Raw genomic sequence first — 18026 nt, 5'->3', positions numbered from 1 at the left:
ACACAAATTAAAAATAGTTATGAAATGACATGGTGAAAGAAAAAAAACACGTTAGTTTTCAAACAAAAGGCTTAATTTCAAAACTACTCATTAAAAACAAATCACAGCATTATTTCAAACTAACAAAAAATTAGTTCTTATTTGGTGCTAAGAGACCACTTCTGTTATCTCTCCCTGCTGCTAAAACATTGTCTAAAAAGAAACAAAACTGATCTGTAGCAACATTTATAAAATGTTCCACATTATAAATTAATAATGCCAAACAAAGGTATAACAGGAATACTTCCTAAATATATTCCTACTTTATCTTATTCTCAGCATATTACAACCATCTTCAAAATGGGGGAAATGTAATGATTAAGAGGATATTTAAGTTTCCTGGTCATCAGAACATCAGCAAGACACATCTCCCACTTGAGAACATCGTGTAGTGTTGAGTGTTCTGCATATTGGATATTCAGGAAGTGTTGGACTTGGTTGTCTCTTTAGGAATCCACTAGTTCTGTTATGATGGATCAATGCTTTATTTAAAGGTAGAATTTTTAGTTATTGAATCTAAAACATGGTCTTGCAAGAAGGTCAAAAGTATTTCAATACAAAACAAAAGAAAAAGATTAGATTACCTCGCACACTGAATGGCCTTGGAAAACAAATCCAAATATTTGGAATTTAATCCATCAGTCTGAGAACAGCATCCTTTAGTAACAGTATGAATTATTCTAGCCACTAAAACCCTATGAACATCTTGTGAAGGTTTCAGATACAGCCTGAAGTACACAGAGAACAATTCTTTAAAAAAAAAAAAAAGTTATTAGTCATGTTTTTAAAAATCAAAATATATTAAATGTCACAATTCAATTTATATGTTCCATAATCCCATACAGAAAAAAGGTTTGAAACCTGCACTAATCTATTTTTAACATACTAAAAGTACTCCATCAATGTTTAATTTTATCTTACATAAAACACCTTTAAGACAGGAACTATAAACTGCTGTGAGAGCAACAGTTTAAGAGCCAGACTGCAGAAACATTAGTTAACTTATCTAAGCCTATGTTCCTTCATCCAGGCCTAACAAGGCACTTACAGTACATACTCCATGGTTTTGCTTTGTTTTGAGACAGAGCCTTCCTCTGTCGTCCAGGCTGGACACTGCAACCTCTGCCTCCTGGGTTCAAGCAATTCTCATGCCTCAGCCTCCCAAGTAGCTGAGACCACAGGCGCACACCACCATGCCTAGCTAATTTTTGTATTTTTCATAGAGATGGGGTTTCACCATGTTGGCCAGGTTGGTCTCAAACTCCTGGCCTCAAGTAATCTACCCATCTCGGCCTCCCAAAGTGCTGGGATTATAGGCGTAAGCCACTGGGCCTGGCCTCTACAGTTTTTTAAAATAATAATACTGTTTGATTAAAAATGTCCATAAAATATGTTGAGACTTATAAAGGGTATGAGATTTTAGTCTACTTGGTTTCTTATTTTGTTGAGATAGGGTCTTACTCTGTCACCCAGGCTGGAGTGTGGTGCTAAGATCATGGCTCACTGTAGTCTCGATCTCCCCAGACTCAGGTGATCCTCCCATCTTAGCCTCCCAAGTAGCTGGGTCTATAGGCTCACACCACCACACCCAACTGATTTGTATTTTAGGTAGAGACAGGATTTCACCATGTTGCCCAGGCTGGTCTTGAACTCCTAGGCTCAAGTGGTCTACCTGCTTTGGTCTCCCGAAGTGCTAGGATTACAGGCATAAGCCACTGTGGCTGGCTGAGATTTTATCCTACTTGTAACCTAGCAAATCAACATAACAGTTTCATGGGTGCTGGCAGGAGACATGAGATTCTTGATAACAGAAAAAGGAGAATTTATTTCTCACTGCAATGATGGTAGCCAGACTACTTTAATTTTTGCATCAGTTCCCCAATACCAAAGGCAAGATGAAGTGGGACACCTGACACCGCGAAAACAGTAGACTGAGTTATAACAGAGAAACCCCAGGTTTTTTATAATGGTTAGGCTATAAGTAAATCTGTCCTTTGTTTTGGAGGAAGCCATCATTTGACCTCAAGTGATCCACCCACTTCAGCCTCCCAAAGTGCTGGGATTATAGGTGTGAGCCACTGCGCCCAGCTCCCAAATAACATTATTACAAAATGTTATACTTGTGTTTACTGGGACTTTATATAGACAATCATGCCATCTCCAAAAGGGAAGTTTGATTTCTTCCTTTCCAATCTGTATGCCTTTTAGTTTTCTTGTCTAACTGCCCTTGGCTAGAACCTCTAATATAATGTTGAAAAGGAGTGGTGAGAGTGCACATCCTTATCTTGTTCTTGATTTGTCTTATGAAAGGCTTTAAATTATAGATTCAATTTAATTCAATTTCTTCCCTTCATAGTTATGGGACTAGTCAAATAATCTATTTTATATTGGATTATTTTATATTGGATGACTTTTGATAATGTATCAAATCAAGGTTTGAGGAACTGGCCCATTTAAATTAAGTTTAATGCCCATACACGTGTTTATAGTGCTTCCCTATTATCCTTTTAATATCTACAGGATCTGTAATTAGATCTCATTTCATTTCTAATACCAGTAACTTCGGTCTTCTCTCTTTTTTGTGTTTGTTTTTTTAAGAGACGTAAGTCTCACTATGCTGCCCAGGCTAGATTTGGATTCCTGGGCTCAAGTGATCCTCCCACCTCAACCTAGCAAGCCATAAAAAGACATGTAGAAGCTGAAAGTGGTGGCTCACACCTGTAGTCCCAACACTTTGGGAGGCCAAGTTCAAGTTGCTAGCCTAAGCAACATAGAAAGACCTTATCTCTACTAAAAATGAAAAATTAGCAGGGTGTGATGGCTTTTGTGTGTGGTCCCAGGTACTTGGAAGGGGGTGGGAGGATCACTTGAGTCCAGGAGGTCAAAGCCACAGTGAGCCATGATCTCACCACCACATTCCAGCCTGCGTGACAAAGAGAGAGCCTGACTCAAAAAACAAAACAAAACAAAACCATGGAGGAACTTTAACTGTACACTACTAAATGAAACAAGCCAATGTGAAAAGGATACATGCTGTTATGATTTCAACCACAGTCACATACTATGCAACAACATGACAACACTCTGGTCAATGACAAATGGCAATATGAAAAGGTGGTACTGTAAGTTTATATCAGAACTGAAAAATTCCTATTTACTTAGTGATGTCATAATATAAGAAATTACTTACAAGCATTTGTGGTATTTGTATAAAAAAAACACTGCACTGCCAGTCATTTAAAAGTATAATACATACAATCATGTACAGTACATAAACCTTGACAATGATAATAAATGTTAATTTATTATTGAAGAAGAAAAGTATACATTTTTAAATTTAGCGCAGCTTATTTATAAATTCTACAGTAGTATATAGTAATATCCCAGGCCTTTACATTACCACACACTCCTGCAAGCTCCATTCATAAGTGTCCTAGACAGGTCTACGATGTTTTATTTTTTATACCATGCTTTTACTGTACCTTCTCTATGTTTATATATGTTTAGATACACAAGTACTTACCATTGTGTTATAACTGCCTACAGTATTCAGTACGGTAACATGCTACATAGGTTTGTAGTGTAGGAGCAATAATACGATATAACCTAGGTGTGTAGTATTATACCATTTAAGTTTGTATGAATATACCCTATGATATTCATACAACAAATAAATTGCCTAATGATGTATTTCTCAGAACATATCTACATTGTTTAGAGATGCACAACTGTATATGACATGCTGGAGAAGGCCAAATCATGGAGACAGCACAAGATCAGTGGTTCCCACAGTTTGAAAGGAGGGAGGGATGAACAAGTGACACACAGAGGATTTTTCTGGCAATAAAACTATTCTGTATGGTACTATAATAGTGAATAATTGTTACCATTCTCCCCCAGAGGAAAAAAATATGACCATCTCATTAGATACAGAAAAAGATCTTTTAAAATGTCAATACACTTGTAAAATATATATACTAGTATATATACTACCAAAAGTGAACTTTAACATAACTATGGACTTTGGGTAATAATGATGTGTCCCAGCATAGGTTTGCTGATGATAACAAATGTACCACTGGTGCAAGACTTTGATAGTAGTGCATGCTGTGTGTATCCAATGAACTTTCTACTCAGTTTTACCGTAAACTTAAAATTCTTCTAAAAGATAAGTCCACTTAAAAAAAAAAAAAAAGGAAACCTCTAGTTTTGAGAAACTGAATAATTGCCAGTGTAGCTTGAGCACAGAAATTAGAAGAGCTTTAGTTAAGTCAGACAGGTAGGAAGAGGCAAAATTAAGCAGAGCTTTCAAGGCCTAGAAGAGGAATCCTCATTTTCTATTAGTTGTGCTAGTGAGAATGTAGAGAAACTGAAACCCTTGTGTGCTGCTGGTGAGAATGTAAAATGGTGTAGCTCCTGTGTAAAACAGGATGTTGGTTCCTTAAAAAAATTAAATATAGAATTACACAATCTAGCAATTCTACTTCTGGGTATACAATCAAAAGACCTGAAAGCAGGAAACTCAAGAGACATTTGTATACTCATGTTCATAGTGGCATTATTCACAATAATCAAAAGACAGAAACAACCAATGTCCATCCACCAATGGAAGAATGAATGAGCAAAATGCGGCATATACACACAACATAGTGTTCAGTTTTTAGAGTGAAATTTGGACACATGGTATAACATGGATGAGCCTAAAAGACATTTTGGTAAGTGTAATAAGCAAGTTGAAAATGAACAAATACTTACAGGAGTCCTTTAGTTCAGGATGCTATAACAAAGTATCATAGATTAAGTGGCTTAGAAACCACAGAAATTTATTTCTCACAATTTTGGAGGCTGAAAGCAGGAGATCAGGGTGCCAGCATTATGGGTTTCTGGTGAGGGCCCTCTTTGGAGCTGCAGACTACTAACTTTAAACTGTACTTTCGCATGGCAGAAAGAGAGCAAGTTAGCTCTCTGGCCTCCTTTTATAAGGGCATTAATCCCACCCATGAAGCCTCAACCACATGACCTAATTACTTTCTAAATCCTACACTTCCAAATACCGTCCCTTTGGGAATGAGATTTCAACATAATTGAGGGGACATAAACATTCAATTCATAAAAATAAAGTACCCAAAACAGCCAAATTCATAGAGACAGAAAGTAGAATGGTAGCTTCCAGGGGCTGGGGGCAGGGGGAATGGTAAAGTATTGTTTACTGAGTATAGAAAAAAAAGATCTGGAGATGGATGGTGGAGATGATTACACAACAGTATTCAATTGTACACTTAAAAATAGTTAAAATGATAAATGTTATATGTAGTTTACCACAATTAAAAAAATCATACTGGAGGTCCTAGCCAATGTAGTAAGGCACAAAAATAAAAGCCATATGGCTCAGAAAGAAAGAAAAAAAAAAATTACTGCTTACAGAAGACACGTTTGTCTCCAAAGAAAATCCCAAAGAACATTCAAAAAAAGCTACTAGATTTATGAATAAGTGATTTTAGCAAGATCCCAAAATACAAGGTCGCTATATAAAAATCACCTGTACTTCTGTATAATTTTTGTACATTGAAAAATTTGAAAATCAAAATGTTAAAAACAATGTAATTTACTACTGCAGAATATATCTAACAAAACATACCCAAAAACTTTATGTTTCTGCAATTATAAATGTCAATTTGCAGCTGGGCATGGTGGCTATGCCTATAATCCCAACACTTTGGGAGGTCAAGGCAGGGGGATCACTCGAGCCCAGGTGTTTGAGACCAGCCTAGGCAACAAAGTGAGATCCTGCTTCTAATTTTTTTTTAAATAAAATTAAGAAAAATAATTCTCAATTTACAATTTAAAAAAACTATATGCTGACAATTACAAAACACTAATGAAAGAAATCAAAAAAGATCTAAGTAGCCAGTGCAGTGGCTCAAGCCTGTAATCCCAGCAGACTGGGAGGCCAAGGCAGGCAGATCACCTGAGGTCAAGAGTTTGAGACCAGCCTGGCCAACATGATGAAATCCTGTCTCTGCTAATAATAAAAAATTAGCTGGGTGTGGTGGCACATGCCTGTAATCCCAGCTACTCAGGAGACTGAGGCAGTATAATCACTTGAACCTAAGAGGTGGAGGTTGCAGTAAGCCAAGATATGCCACTGGCACTCCAGCCTGGGTGACAGAGAGAGACTCTATCTCAAAAAACAAACAACCTAAGTAAATGGAGAGATAGACAGTGTTCATGGATTGGAAAACTCTTACATTGTTAAGATTTCTATTCTTCCCAAATTGTTCAACAGTTTCAATGCAATTAGTATCAAAATCTAAGCAAGATCTTTTGTAGGAATAAATAAGCTGATTCCAAAATTTATACAGAAATGCTGACTTAGTCTTAGGCCATTCTTCTCATCTCATCCTACACTCTATATAGAAATCTCATCCATAGTCATGGCTTTAATCACCACCTCTACCAAATATATACTTTGAGCATAGACTTCACTTATTCCACAAGAGTTTTCATCAAAGCAAGTTTTAGAGGAGGAAGCTAAGTAAAAAAAATATTTGACAAAAAGGCTAATTGTAAGAAGAAACATCCAGGGAAGAAGTAGCAAAGTTTAGCTTTAAAAAAAAAAAGCAGTAACAGTAGTTAGTTTACAAATAAAAAGGGGGTTTCAGAGAACATAATAGATGACAGAATATAGTAAGGAGACTGGGGAGAGTGCCTTGATTTCAGTGACAGCCATGGTCATAAGTGATCATCTAAAATGTCCTAAATATGACCAGACATACTAGGAAAAGATCTGGCTGAGTATCTTAGATATCACCAGCCTATTCCCCAAAGGCTGTCTCCAGACTTGTTGAGGGCCCTATTACGACAAGGCCTACCTTGTGGTCAGAGTAACAAAAAGGCTCCAAATGACTCCTAAGAAATTAGTACACCAGCTAAGAAGGAGTTTATTCTCATGGGAACAACAGAATGTAATGCAGAGTGAGGGTACTGATTAGTCAGTAGTTTTGTGGTTCATATGTACCTCGTTTTGAAATAAGGCAATAAAAAATATGGACAAATGTCTTTTAATTTAGCAAGCAAAATTTAGCTTAAATACTTTTCCATGGGGAAAAAAAAAAGCTTCTAAACTTTTAGAGCTGGTATATTAGAAGATTTTGACATCTGACTCAGTCATCTTGTTAATGTCAAATCCTACTTTCACTTACGCTCAACCCCAGAAATAATCCTTCTTTGAAATCAATAAACTGAAACATTTCCGTTTCTGATCATAACTTCTTTCCTTTGTGGTCTCTCAGTACTTACCTCCCAGCTATAAACAGGCAACAATACCAGATTCCTCCCTAGAATACACTCTACACATCTAGTGAGTCACTAGGTCCTGTACATTCTCTTCTAATATAATTCATTTCAATTACCTTAGGAGTAGAGTGCCAAGTGCCTAATCCAATGGATACTTTTGTGTCCCTTTCTGTAACACTTAAAATGTCAGCCACACCCCTTTGAACTTTAAATTCTCTTGCTCTCACTTTTTTTTATTTAAATGGAAACAGGGTCTAACTCTGTCACCCAGGCCAGAGTGCAGTGTGAAGTGATAACAGCTCACTGCAGCCGCAACCTCCAGGACTCAGGTGATCCTCCTGCCTCAGCCTCCCAAGTAGCTAAGACTACAAGCATGAGCCACTACCTCTGCTATTTTCTGTAAAGACAGTTTTACCATATTGCCCAGGCTGGTCTTGAACTCCTGGGCTCAAGTAATCCACCTGCCTTGGCCTCCCAAAGTGCTGGGTTTACAGGCCTGAGCCACTGCACCCAGCCTGCTTTCACTTTCATGATACTTCTCTCTCTTGGTTCTCTCCCTTTCTACCTGAATCATGGCTGAGTTTAGGTGTCATTGTTTTGTATATCTATTGCACCCAAATATATCTGTATCACAGTGCATTATAATCTCTGGTTTACTTGGGTTTTCTTCTGCCACTGTCAACTCCTTGACAATGGAGATGACATCTTTCAACTGTAATTCCAGCTCTGATATCAGGCACCTGATATATTATTGGTGACTTAATTCAGAAGCTACATAAATAAATAAAAGTTAAGGGTCAGGTTTGATAACCATATAATATTACCAAAGTACTATTACACTGTCAGGTCACTTGGGGGATACAGACAGATACAGACAAGAGTGCTTTCTTTGGTGAAGTTTCATTTTAGGAGGAAACATTCACAAAAAAGAACAACCTTCCAAACGTACCTAACCACTGTTGCTGAGATATTTCACACCAGTATTTTCTCACAGAAAGAATGTCTTTGAGTAGTATGTTGCTATAATCAGCTCCATAAATGGCACCATTAGATGAATCTTTCACTGTATCCATGATATAATTCAAGAGTTCTTGACATTTTAGCCTAGGTGCTCCTATTTAAAAATAAAATAAAACAAATAAAGAAAAACATAGATTTGAACAAAAATAAAAGACACCAGGAATGACAACTATTTAAATAATTCCATTTGGGAAATTACTATTAATTAACCTTCTTCTGTACAGAAGAAATTGGCAAATTATGTCCCCAAGCAAAATTCAGCCAGTTACCTGTTTTTGCAAGTAATATTTTATTGGAAGATAGTCACATCCCTTCATTTATTGTCTGTGGCTGCTATTGTCTGTGGCTGCTTTTGTAATTAAGACCGAGATGACTACATGGCCTATAAAGTAAACAAAATTTACTATCTGGCCTCTCTACACAGTAAGTTTGCCAATGCTTCTATTAGGAATTTATAGCAAAAACAATCATTCTTTTTTTTTTTTTTTTTTTTTTTTTTTTTTTTTTTTTTTTAAGACGGAGTTTCGCTCTTGTTACCCAGGCTGGAGTGCAATGGCGCGATCTCGGCTCACTGCAACCTCCGCCTCCTGGGTTCAGGCAATTCTCCTGCCTCAGCCTCCTGAGTAGCTGGGATTACAGGCACGCGCCACCATGCCCAGCTAATTTTTTTGTATTTTTAGTAGAGACGGGGTTTCACCGTGTTGACCAGGATGGTCTCGATCTCTTGACCTCGTGATCCACCCGCCTCGGCCTCCCAAAGTGCTGGGATTACAGGCTTGAGCCACCGCGCCCGGCCCATTCTTTTTTTTTTTTAAGATGGAGTCTTGCTCTGTCGCCCAGGCTAGAGTGCAGTGCTGCAACTTTGACACACTGCAGCCTCCACCTCCTGGGTTCAAGTGATTCTCCCACCTCAGCCTTCCAAATAGCTAGGACTATAGGTTTGCACCAACATGCTACAGGTGGGTACCACCACGCCCAGCTAATTTTTGTATTTTTAGTAGAGATGGGATTTTATCATGTTGGTCAGGCTGATCTTGAATTCCTGACCCCAAGTGATCTGCCCACCTCGAAAAGCAATCATTCTTAAAACAATTATATCTTTAATAATTCACAATTTCTGGTTTTATACCAAAACTGATCCCAAGTTTTAAGGACTCTTTATAAAGAATGAATTTATTAAAATAACATAAGATTATGAGAAGAATATTTACCTTGGAAAGCCAAATTAGTTATAAGTCCTATAGTAGCATTTATGGCTTACAAATATCTCAGGCTGTAATCTTTTTTTTAAGACAGAGTATTGCTCTATCACCCAGGCTGGTGTGCAGTGCCATGATTGCAGCCCTCAGCAGCCTCAACCTCTCGGGCTCAAGGGATCCTCCCACCTCAGCCACCTGAGTAACTGGAACTATAGATATTGTGCCGCCATGTCCAGCTAATTTTTTTTATTTTTTGGAGAGGCAGAATCTCTCATGATGTTCCCCAGGCTGGTCTTGAACTCCTGAACTCAAGGGATTCTCCTGTCTTGGCCTCCCAAAGAGGTCAAGATTACAGGCATGAGCCACTGTGCGTGACCCCTGTTGTCATTTTTAACAGCATATTATTTACTTATTAGAGATTCTGAAAACTTGGCATCACTAGACACATATTCTTGAAGGTAACAAAATATGTCTAAAAATAATTTAATTCTCATTTTCAGCAAATCAAATTTATGTCACAGTGGAAATGCCATTATTTCAATACTGACAATCTTAAAATTGAACATATTTAGTGCATAGCTATGAGCAGAGCACAACGTATCATGTAAACGTGAATATACTCTGGATTAGGGTTTTCATATGAGACTAGCTATATTCACAAGTATCAGACTACGGTAAATAAATATACACTGATATAACTGCAAAATCATCTTAACGGCTCATTTCATAATTTTAGGCATTGTTCAGTTATGAAATGCACAACCATATGATCCTCTTTGCTAACACCCTGTGCATCTCTCTTACAGTCTTTATAACATTTTTCTTATCTAAAACATCCATTGTATTATTAGATCCTTAGGCAAAAGAATTAATCTCTGTATTCTGACATAAAAGCCCAGTGACTGCCCTAATAGCAAATGATCAATAAAAATTAATTTGTGTTAAGTAACTACAGAAATTAATATTATAATAAAATCACATTTTCCTATGTCCTTTATTCCAATGTATCTCCTTCCTCTACCAAATATGGGAAGTGTTTCAAGAAATGTGTTGACCTTTTTTTCACTGTTTTGCTTGTTTATCAGACAGAGTCTTGCTCTGTCACCCAAGCTGGAGTGCATGTGGCCCATCACGATTCACTGCAGCCTTGACCTCCTAGGTCTAAGAGACCGACCCACATCAGCTTCCCAAGTAGCTAGAACTACAGGCAAGCGCCACTAGTAATTTTTTAAGTTTTTGTAGAGATGGGGTCTCCCTATGTTGTCCAAGTTGGTCTCAAACTTCTAGGATCAAATCTTTGTTAAAAGTACAACTAAGTTGCCTGCAGAGACTTTTTTTTTAATTTGAGACAGGATCTCACTCTGTCATTCAGGCTGGAGTGCATTAGCACAATTGTGGCTCACTGCAACCACTGCCTCCTGGGCTCAAGCAATCTTCCTGCCTAAGCCTCCTAGGTAGCTGGGACTACAGGCGTTCACCATCACGCCTGGCTAATTTTTGTGTTTTTGTAGAGAGGAGGTCTTGCCATGTTATCCAGGCTGATCTCAAACTCCTGGGCTTAAGAAGTCTGCCTGTCTTGGCCTTCCAAAGTACTAGGATTAGATGTATGTCCCACTGCACCCAGCCTACCTGCAGAGACTTTTAGAAATCTTAGGGAACTTCACATTTTTCATAGCTGAGTTTTGCATTATCTAGAAGCTTTGTACAAAAGCAGACAAATGCTTACATAAAGAAACAAACAGAGGCCGGGCGCGGTGGCTCAAGCCTGTAATCCCAACACTTTGGGAGGCCGAGGTGGGTGGATCACGAGGTCAAGAGATCGAGACCATCCTGGTCAACATGGTGAAACCCCGTCTCTATTAAAAATACAAAAAATTAGCTGGGCATGGTGGCGCGTGCCTGTAATCCCAGCTACTCAGGAGACTGAGGCAGGAGAATTGCCTGAACCCAGGAGGCGGAGGTTGCGGTGAGCCGAGATTGTGTCATTGCACTCCAGCCTGGGTAACAAGAGTGAAACTCCATCTCAAAAGAAAAAAAAAAAAAAAGAAAGAAACAGGTGGGGCACGGTGGCTCACACCTGTAATCCAGCACTTTGGGAGGGTGAGGTGGGTGGATCACTTGTGGTTAAGGCTAGCCTGATGAACATGGTGAAACCCCATCTCTACTAAAAATACAAAATCAGCCAGGCGTGGTGGTGCATGTCTATAATCCCAGCTACATGGGAGGCTGAGGCGGAAGAATCGATTGAGCCTGGGAGGCGGAGTTTGCAATGAGTCGAGATCACACCATTGCACTCCAGCCTCAGAAACAAGAGCAAAACTCCATCTCAAAAAAAAAAAAGAACAACAGGCTAGATCTGGTAGCTCACACCTATAATCCCAGCATTTTGGGAAGCTGAGGCAGGCAGGTCACTTGAGGCCAGGAGTTTGAGACCAGCCTGGCCAACATGACGAAACCCCAATCTCTACTAAAAATTACCTGGGCCTGGTGGCATATGCCTATAGTCCCAGCTACTCCAGAGGCTGACACACTAGAATCACTTGAACCCAGGAGGCAGAGGCTGCAGTGAACCAAGATGGCATCACTGCACTCCAGTCTGGGCAACAAAGCAAGACTCTGTCTCAAAAAAAAAAAAAAAAAAAAAGAGAGAGAAATGAACAGTATTTGCTTACTTGTTTCTTCTCAGTTACCCTTCACTTCTTTTTTTCTAATCTCTATTTCTATCATCATACCTTGGATACCAATGCTAAGCAAGACTGGCAAAGTCTAGACATATGTTAAACTTTCATCAATCCTCCAATCTTTTGGGGAAAAAAAAAAAAAAAAAACTGAAGCGGGGTGAGGGAATAGTTAACTCGCTGGTTTTGTCCCAAGATTCAAGAGGATTAAGTTACAAAGTCAGATTTGAAAGAAAAGGAAGCTGTAAATAAAAACATACATTTCTAACTATTTACATGACCTGCATTGATAATTTCACCAACTCTTTCTTATAAACCAACATGTCGATGCATTTTCAAATGTAATCTCCATTGTTAATTTTGCAATTAAGAGGTCTGTTCACTGCAAGGCAAAATTACTGTACATGCTGCAAACTTTTCTGGTGGGTTACAAAATTGATGTGTTATCTTTCTGCATTCATTCTCTCATTAAGTACCTACCACATCCCCATGTTACCAGCAAATACAATATTTTGCACCACATAGAGCAAAATCGAGTGTAGAATATCTCAGTATAGCTTTCCTGTCTCTGCTGGAGTCTCTGACAAGGGCTTCAAGCTACCTACACATACTGGCATCTAAGAGGGGGTGGAAAATGTACTAAATCATTGTTCTTTAGACTCAAATCTCATAACACCATTCTGAAATATCATTCACTAATAATCTGCATACTTCTACTAAATATTTACTAATTTCAAGGCTTTCCTGATTCTTTTTTTTTTTTTTTTTTTTTGAGACGTGATTCTAGTGCCTCAGCCTCCCAAGTAGCTGGAATTACAGGCGTGCGCCACCATGCCTGGCTAACTTTTGTATTTTTAGTAGAGACAAGGTTTTGCAATGTTGACCAAGCTGGTCTCATCTCCTGACCTCAGGCGATCTGCCTACCTCAGCCTCTCAAAGTGCTGAGATTACTGGGATTACAGGAGTGAGCCACTGCCCCTAGTCGGTTTTTAATACTCTTGATGCTATTCAAAGATGGAAAAGAGAGTCTTGAAAGTATATTCAATCATTAAGACTGTACCTCTACCAAAGGGCTGGGGATGTATAGAGGGGATCCAAGACTGGGTAGTTAAAACAGTAATTTTTAATTCCTTCACTAGGCATGGTGGCACACATCTGGAATGCCAATAACTGGGGAGGCTGAGCAGGGAGAGGACTGCTTAAGGCCAAGAGCTCAAGATCAGCCTGGGCAAAACAGTGAGATAACATCTCTTTAAAAAAAGAAAAAAATTAGCCTGGCATGGTGATGCACATCTATAGTCCTAACTACTCAGGAGGCTAAGACAGCAGGATCACTTAGGAACTGAGAAGCTTAAGGCTGCAGTGAGCTATCAGCTATCATCATACCACTGTACTCCAGCTGGGTGACAGAGCAAAACCCTATCTCTTAAAAAAATAAATAAATCCCTTCAATCCTCACATTTCTGTCATTCTATGCTTACATAAATTTCCTCAAATATTTGAATCTGTAGTATTAAAAATCAGGCTGGTAGAGTGCAGTGGTGTTTAGAACTAATTGATCACAACCAGTTATAGATTTGTTTCTTCTCCACTCCCACTGCTTCCTCTGACTAGCCTTAAAAAAAACTTTTTGAATAAAAATAAAAATCATTATATGTACTCATACTCAACTTTTATCTTACTATATTTAGAAGAAACTTATACAACAGTTGAAGTCCTTAAAATAATCTGAAAAAAAAAAAAACCTCCTACCACAGTAATCTGTTAAGCCATTTATTTATAATTTATAACATCACTTACTTTTATTTGCACATTTGATGAAGTATTTGACCAAACTACTGATTTCTTGCATCTTTTTCTGTCTAGAGGCTTGTGTTGAGGCTGATACATTTGGTTTTGCCAGTCTCAGACATTCTGTTTCTTTCTGAATATATTTCTGTAAAAATCTTCAAGAATACAAAATGCAATTTCAGAAACTCATTACTTAATTAATAATAATTTCAAAAGCCATTCATGCCATCACAAAGAGCAAGTTTTAAACTACCTTGCTCAGATTACTATACCAGATGAATAAAACAAAACAATTAAATATCTCTTTCAAGGCCTAACTCCTACAAACAACACCAATTTAATGTCTGGTCTGGAAGCCCTTAATCTTCTATGACTTTCAACTGCTTTACTGCTTGCCTTCTAAATTTATCATTAAAAGCTTATAATGCTTGTGAGGACTCTCTCAACTCCTTCTGTTATTCTGCATAGGATCTACCTATTTCTTAGGCAGTTGGTAATGTTGCTAGCCATTAAATGAAGCCTGCCTAGAAGATATTCATAATACCTTCACGTTATAATTATATTTGTGGTATTTAAAATAAACTAGAAAACCAGAGGAAAAAGAGCATGAATTTTTCATGTTATATGCATTCAAACACATAACAGTCAATCTAATACCAAATAGGAGCTAAAAATAAAATAGAATCGGTCCTAAACACTGAAGGACAACTAAATACATACTTCCTCTTGACTACAAATGTTATTTCTAGTTTATTTAATACTCTCAGTATTTAAAATACTTAAAAATACTTTATTCATCTTTCCTAATCCTTACAATGTCTCTAGTTATTAATGGTTTCATGGTTGAAAATGATGTCTCAATGTAAAAATGCATCAACCCTGTTTGCCACTCCTGTCCAGCAATCAATTGTGTTTTTTCATTGCTTGAGGGTTTTTTGTTGTTTTTAACTGCATTCATATGCAAATATTCCAATCTTCCTTTACTTGTTTTATTACCATTTAACACATGGCGTTTACTTATACTCAGAGCAATATTTAAAGGTATGAAAGTAATATCCAAACATTTATTATAATTTTTTTCTCTAATTTGAAGTCTTGTGAACTAATTGATATGAAAGAAATTCTCTCTCAATTTTGAGTGAGATAAGTCTAAAACATCTTATTGAAGAAATGATTTGTAATTTTTAAGTTTCTATATGAACAACCTTTAAAAATTATGTTTTGGATAAATATTAAACGCCAAATTCATATGCAAGGCACAATGACATATAGGAAGCAAAGATAAATTTGCCGACTTACACACAAAAATAGTATCACAACAGAAATAAATATAAAAGAGAAAAATAAAGACAGTAAAATAATTGAATAGAATACCTAAAAACAGCATCCCAATTCAAATATTTTCCTTGTTTGGAATCTGAATGTCGATCTAAATGTTTAACTGTTTCAGGTTCTCCAATCAAGCGCTTAAATTTCTCAACTCCTTTCTGACAAGAAAAAGGAGATAATGGATTACTAATCACACTTATTTCAAGGAAAAACTGAATTTAAGTAATTTACTACCTTTCGTTCTGTAGCTCTATCATTTTCTAGATGACGGCAGCAAATAAGCAGATCATTAAGTGCTAGACTCATGGTTCACAATTTCAGAACACACATCACTGTCTGCAAAAAAAAAAAGAACAACACAATATACATATATATGTATATATAGAGAGAAGTGGAGGAGTTCACATGCTTGCTGTGAAAAAAAAAATATATATATACATAATTATTTTATACCATGGTATTTATAGTTAGATTTAATCATACAATTAAAGGCACATTTCTGATCAAAGGCACAATAATTTTCCTTAACAGTTCCGTAAAGAGAGATTTTCTTAAAATCTATACAAACAATGCTCTAACACAAAAAATGTTTGCTTTGCTTGCAGTAGTAGCAGAATTAAAATAACAGTACAATTTACGCCGAATAGGCTGGCTCATGTCTGTAATCCCAGAATTTTGAGAAGCCGAGGCAGGCGGATCGCAAGGTCAGGAGTTCAACCAGCCTGGCCAAGATGATGAAATCCCGTCTCTACTAAAAATAAAAAAATTAGCTGGGCGTGGTGGCATGTGCCTGTAATCCCAGCTACTTGGGAGGCTGAGGCAGGAGAATTCCTTGAACCCAGGAGGCGGAGGCTGCCTAGGCGACAGCAAGACTGTCTCAGGAAAAAAACTGAGACAGTTTTATTTACTTTCTATCACTCTGAGACCAAAGAAACATGACATTTAAATTGAGACATGAAAGGTAAATAGAAAACAGGCAAATAAGGAAATGAGCACTTAAGGATTTAACATTGACAATGAACTATTTAAAAGCACTCTTGCTTATATGGAGTGATGTGTCATTTTGCTGAGCCAAAGGCTTAAAACATGCTTTGGAACTCATAAGCAGGAGGTTATCAGAGCTAGTAAGCTTTGTCTAGCACTTCCATCTCAGCTGGTATTGAGGTTCTCATTTAACACATAATAGGAGGAAAATAATATTCCTGTTTCAAAAGGAAATGAAGGAAATTCTATGCTATGGTGTGGTATCCTTTGCAAATGTCAAAGATCAACTATATTTTACTATGCCTGGATTCCACTGTAGTACTTCTTTTGGGGGCTTCTGATATAATCAAACCCTCTTGTGACGTCCTTTAAAAAAATCTGATAAGAACAGCACGTCAAGGTGGACACAAAGATGTGAAAAACAGCACTGGGGACTGTTTGAGGGACAGAGAGGGAGGGCGATATGACTTGAAAGGCTAACTATCAGGTACTATGCTCACTACCTAAATGACAGGATCATTTGTACACCAAGCCTCAGTAACACACAATTTGCCCATATAACAAACCTGCACACGTACCCATAGAACCTAAAGTAAAATAGAAAAAAAAAAAAAAAAAAAACAAAAAGAAAGAGCATTCTGTCTTACTAGCTCTGATCTAAACCTTTATATAAAACTAAGTTTTTTATTAGACTACAAATGTCTGTAAATGGATAAAAAATACACATATTTATGTATTTTATATCTACACATACCTATATCCGAAGACGAATAAAGGTAGCAAAGTCCTTCTCCCGTCCATCCATTTAAATCCTACTGAATCTTTAAAGATCAAGTATGTTTCTCTACCCTGATTCAATCTCACAGAATCTCAAAATTGAGAGGAACTAAGAGACCCGGTCCAATCTTCCTATGAAGGAAGAAATGTCTCCTACTGTAGCAGGAGTGGCCGCGGGAAACATCTCTCAGACACCGAATACAGGAGGAAGGAGTTTATTTGGCCAGGAGCAAGGTGGCATAGCTGCCTAACAGCCAAGCTCCCCTAACAAAGGAAGGTTCCTTTTTTTATATAGGCTTATACTTTAGATCAGGCGTCCCCAAACTTTTTACACAGGGGGCCAGTTCACTGTCCCTCAGACCGTTGGAGGGTCGCCACATACTGTGCTTCTCTCACTGACCACCAATGAAAGAGGTGCCCCTTCCTGAAGTGCGGCGGGGGGGCGGGCGATAAATGGCCTCAGCGGGCCGCAGTTTGGGGATGTCTGCTTTAGATGTTACATGTGAAAGAATCTTAGGTTTATAGCTTAACGTATGAAAAGGGTCTCAGTTTACAGTCTTAGGAATTACTTATGAAAAGGGTTTCAGTTTACAGTCTTAGGGATTACATATGAAAAGGGTTTCAGTTTACAGTCTCAGGAATTACATATGAAAAGGGCTTCGGTTTACAGTCTTAGGAATGAAAAGGGGAAGTTGATCTCAGATGCCTGAGTCTCATTCTTCACCCCCCCGCCCCCGCTTTGAGACCCTCACCACTTTATAATATTAGTGAGAGGTCTCACTTTCATTCTCACTTTCCAGATTTTCTGAAGAAACAGACTGATAATGTTTCATATAATACACTTGTGATGTCACTTTTTGGCTATCTACAGTAGTGATGAATACCCTAATCATCTAAAGGAACAGGGGCAGTA

General features: G+C 37.8%; 1 protein-coding gene across 9 annotated transcripts in view; it reads right to left on the bottom strand.

The window, feature by feature from the left end:
* The window catches only part of ATM (ATM serine/threonine kinase), a 143658-nt gene that overhangs the window by 116843 nt on the left and 8789 nt on the right, over positions 1–18026 (bottom strand). For all 9 annotated transcript variants that reach the window (XM_074400527.1, XM_074400526.1, XM_074400530.1 and 6 more), the window contains 5 exons: positions 15587–15688; positions 15398–15510; positions 14033–14178; positions 8285–8449; positions 624–789 (listed from right to left, as the gene is read on the bottom strand). In XM_074400527.1, coding sequence (XP_074256628.1) covers positions 624–789; positions 8285–8449; positions 14033–14178; positions 15398–15510; positions 15587–15658 — 662 coding nt within the window. In that variant the 5' untranslated portion in view covers positions 15659–15688. The remainder of the gene's footprint in view (positions 1–623; positions 790–8284; positions 8450–14032; positions 14179–15397; positions 15511–15586; positions 15689–18026) is intronic.

Source organism: Saimiri boliviensis, chromosome 6 (assembly GCF_048565385.1).
Source record: "Saimiri boliviensis isolate mSaiBol1 chromosome 6, mSaiBol1.pri, whole genome shotgun sequence".
Classification (NCBI taxonomy): domain Eukaryota; kingdom Metazoa; phylum Chordata; class Mammalia; order Primates; family Cebidae; genus Saimiri; species Saimiri boliviensis.
The sequence above is the reverse complement of the archived record's forward strand: the minus strand, read 5'-3'. Positions and strand labels throughout refer to the sequence as shown.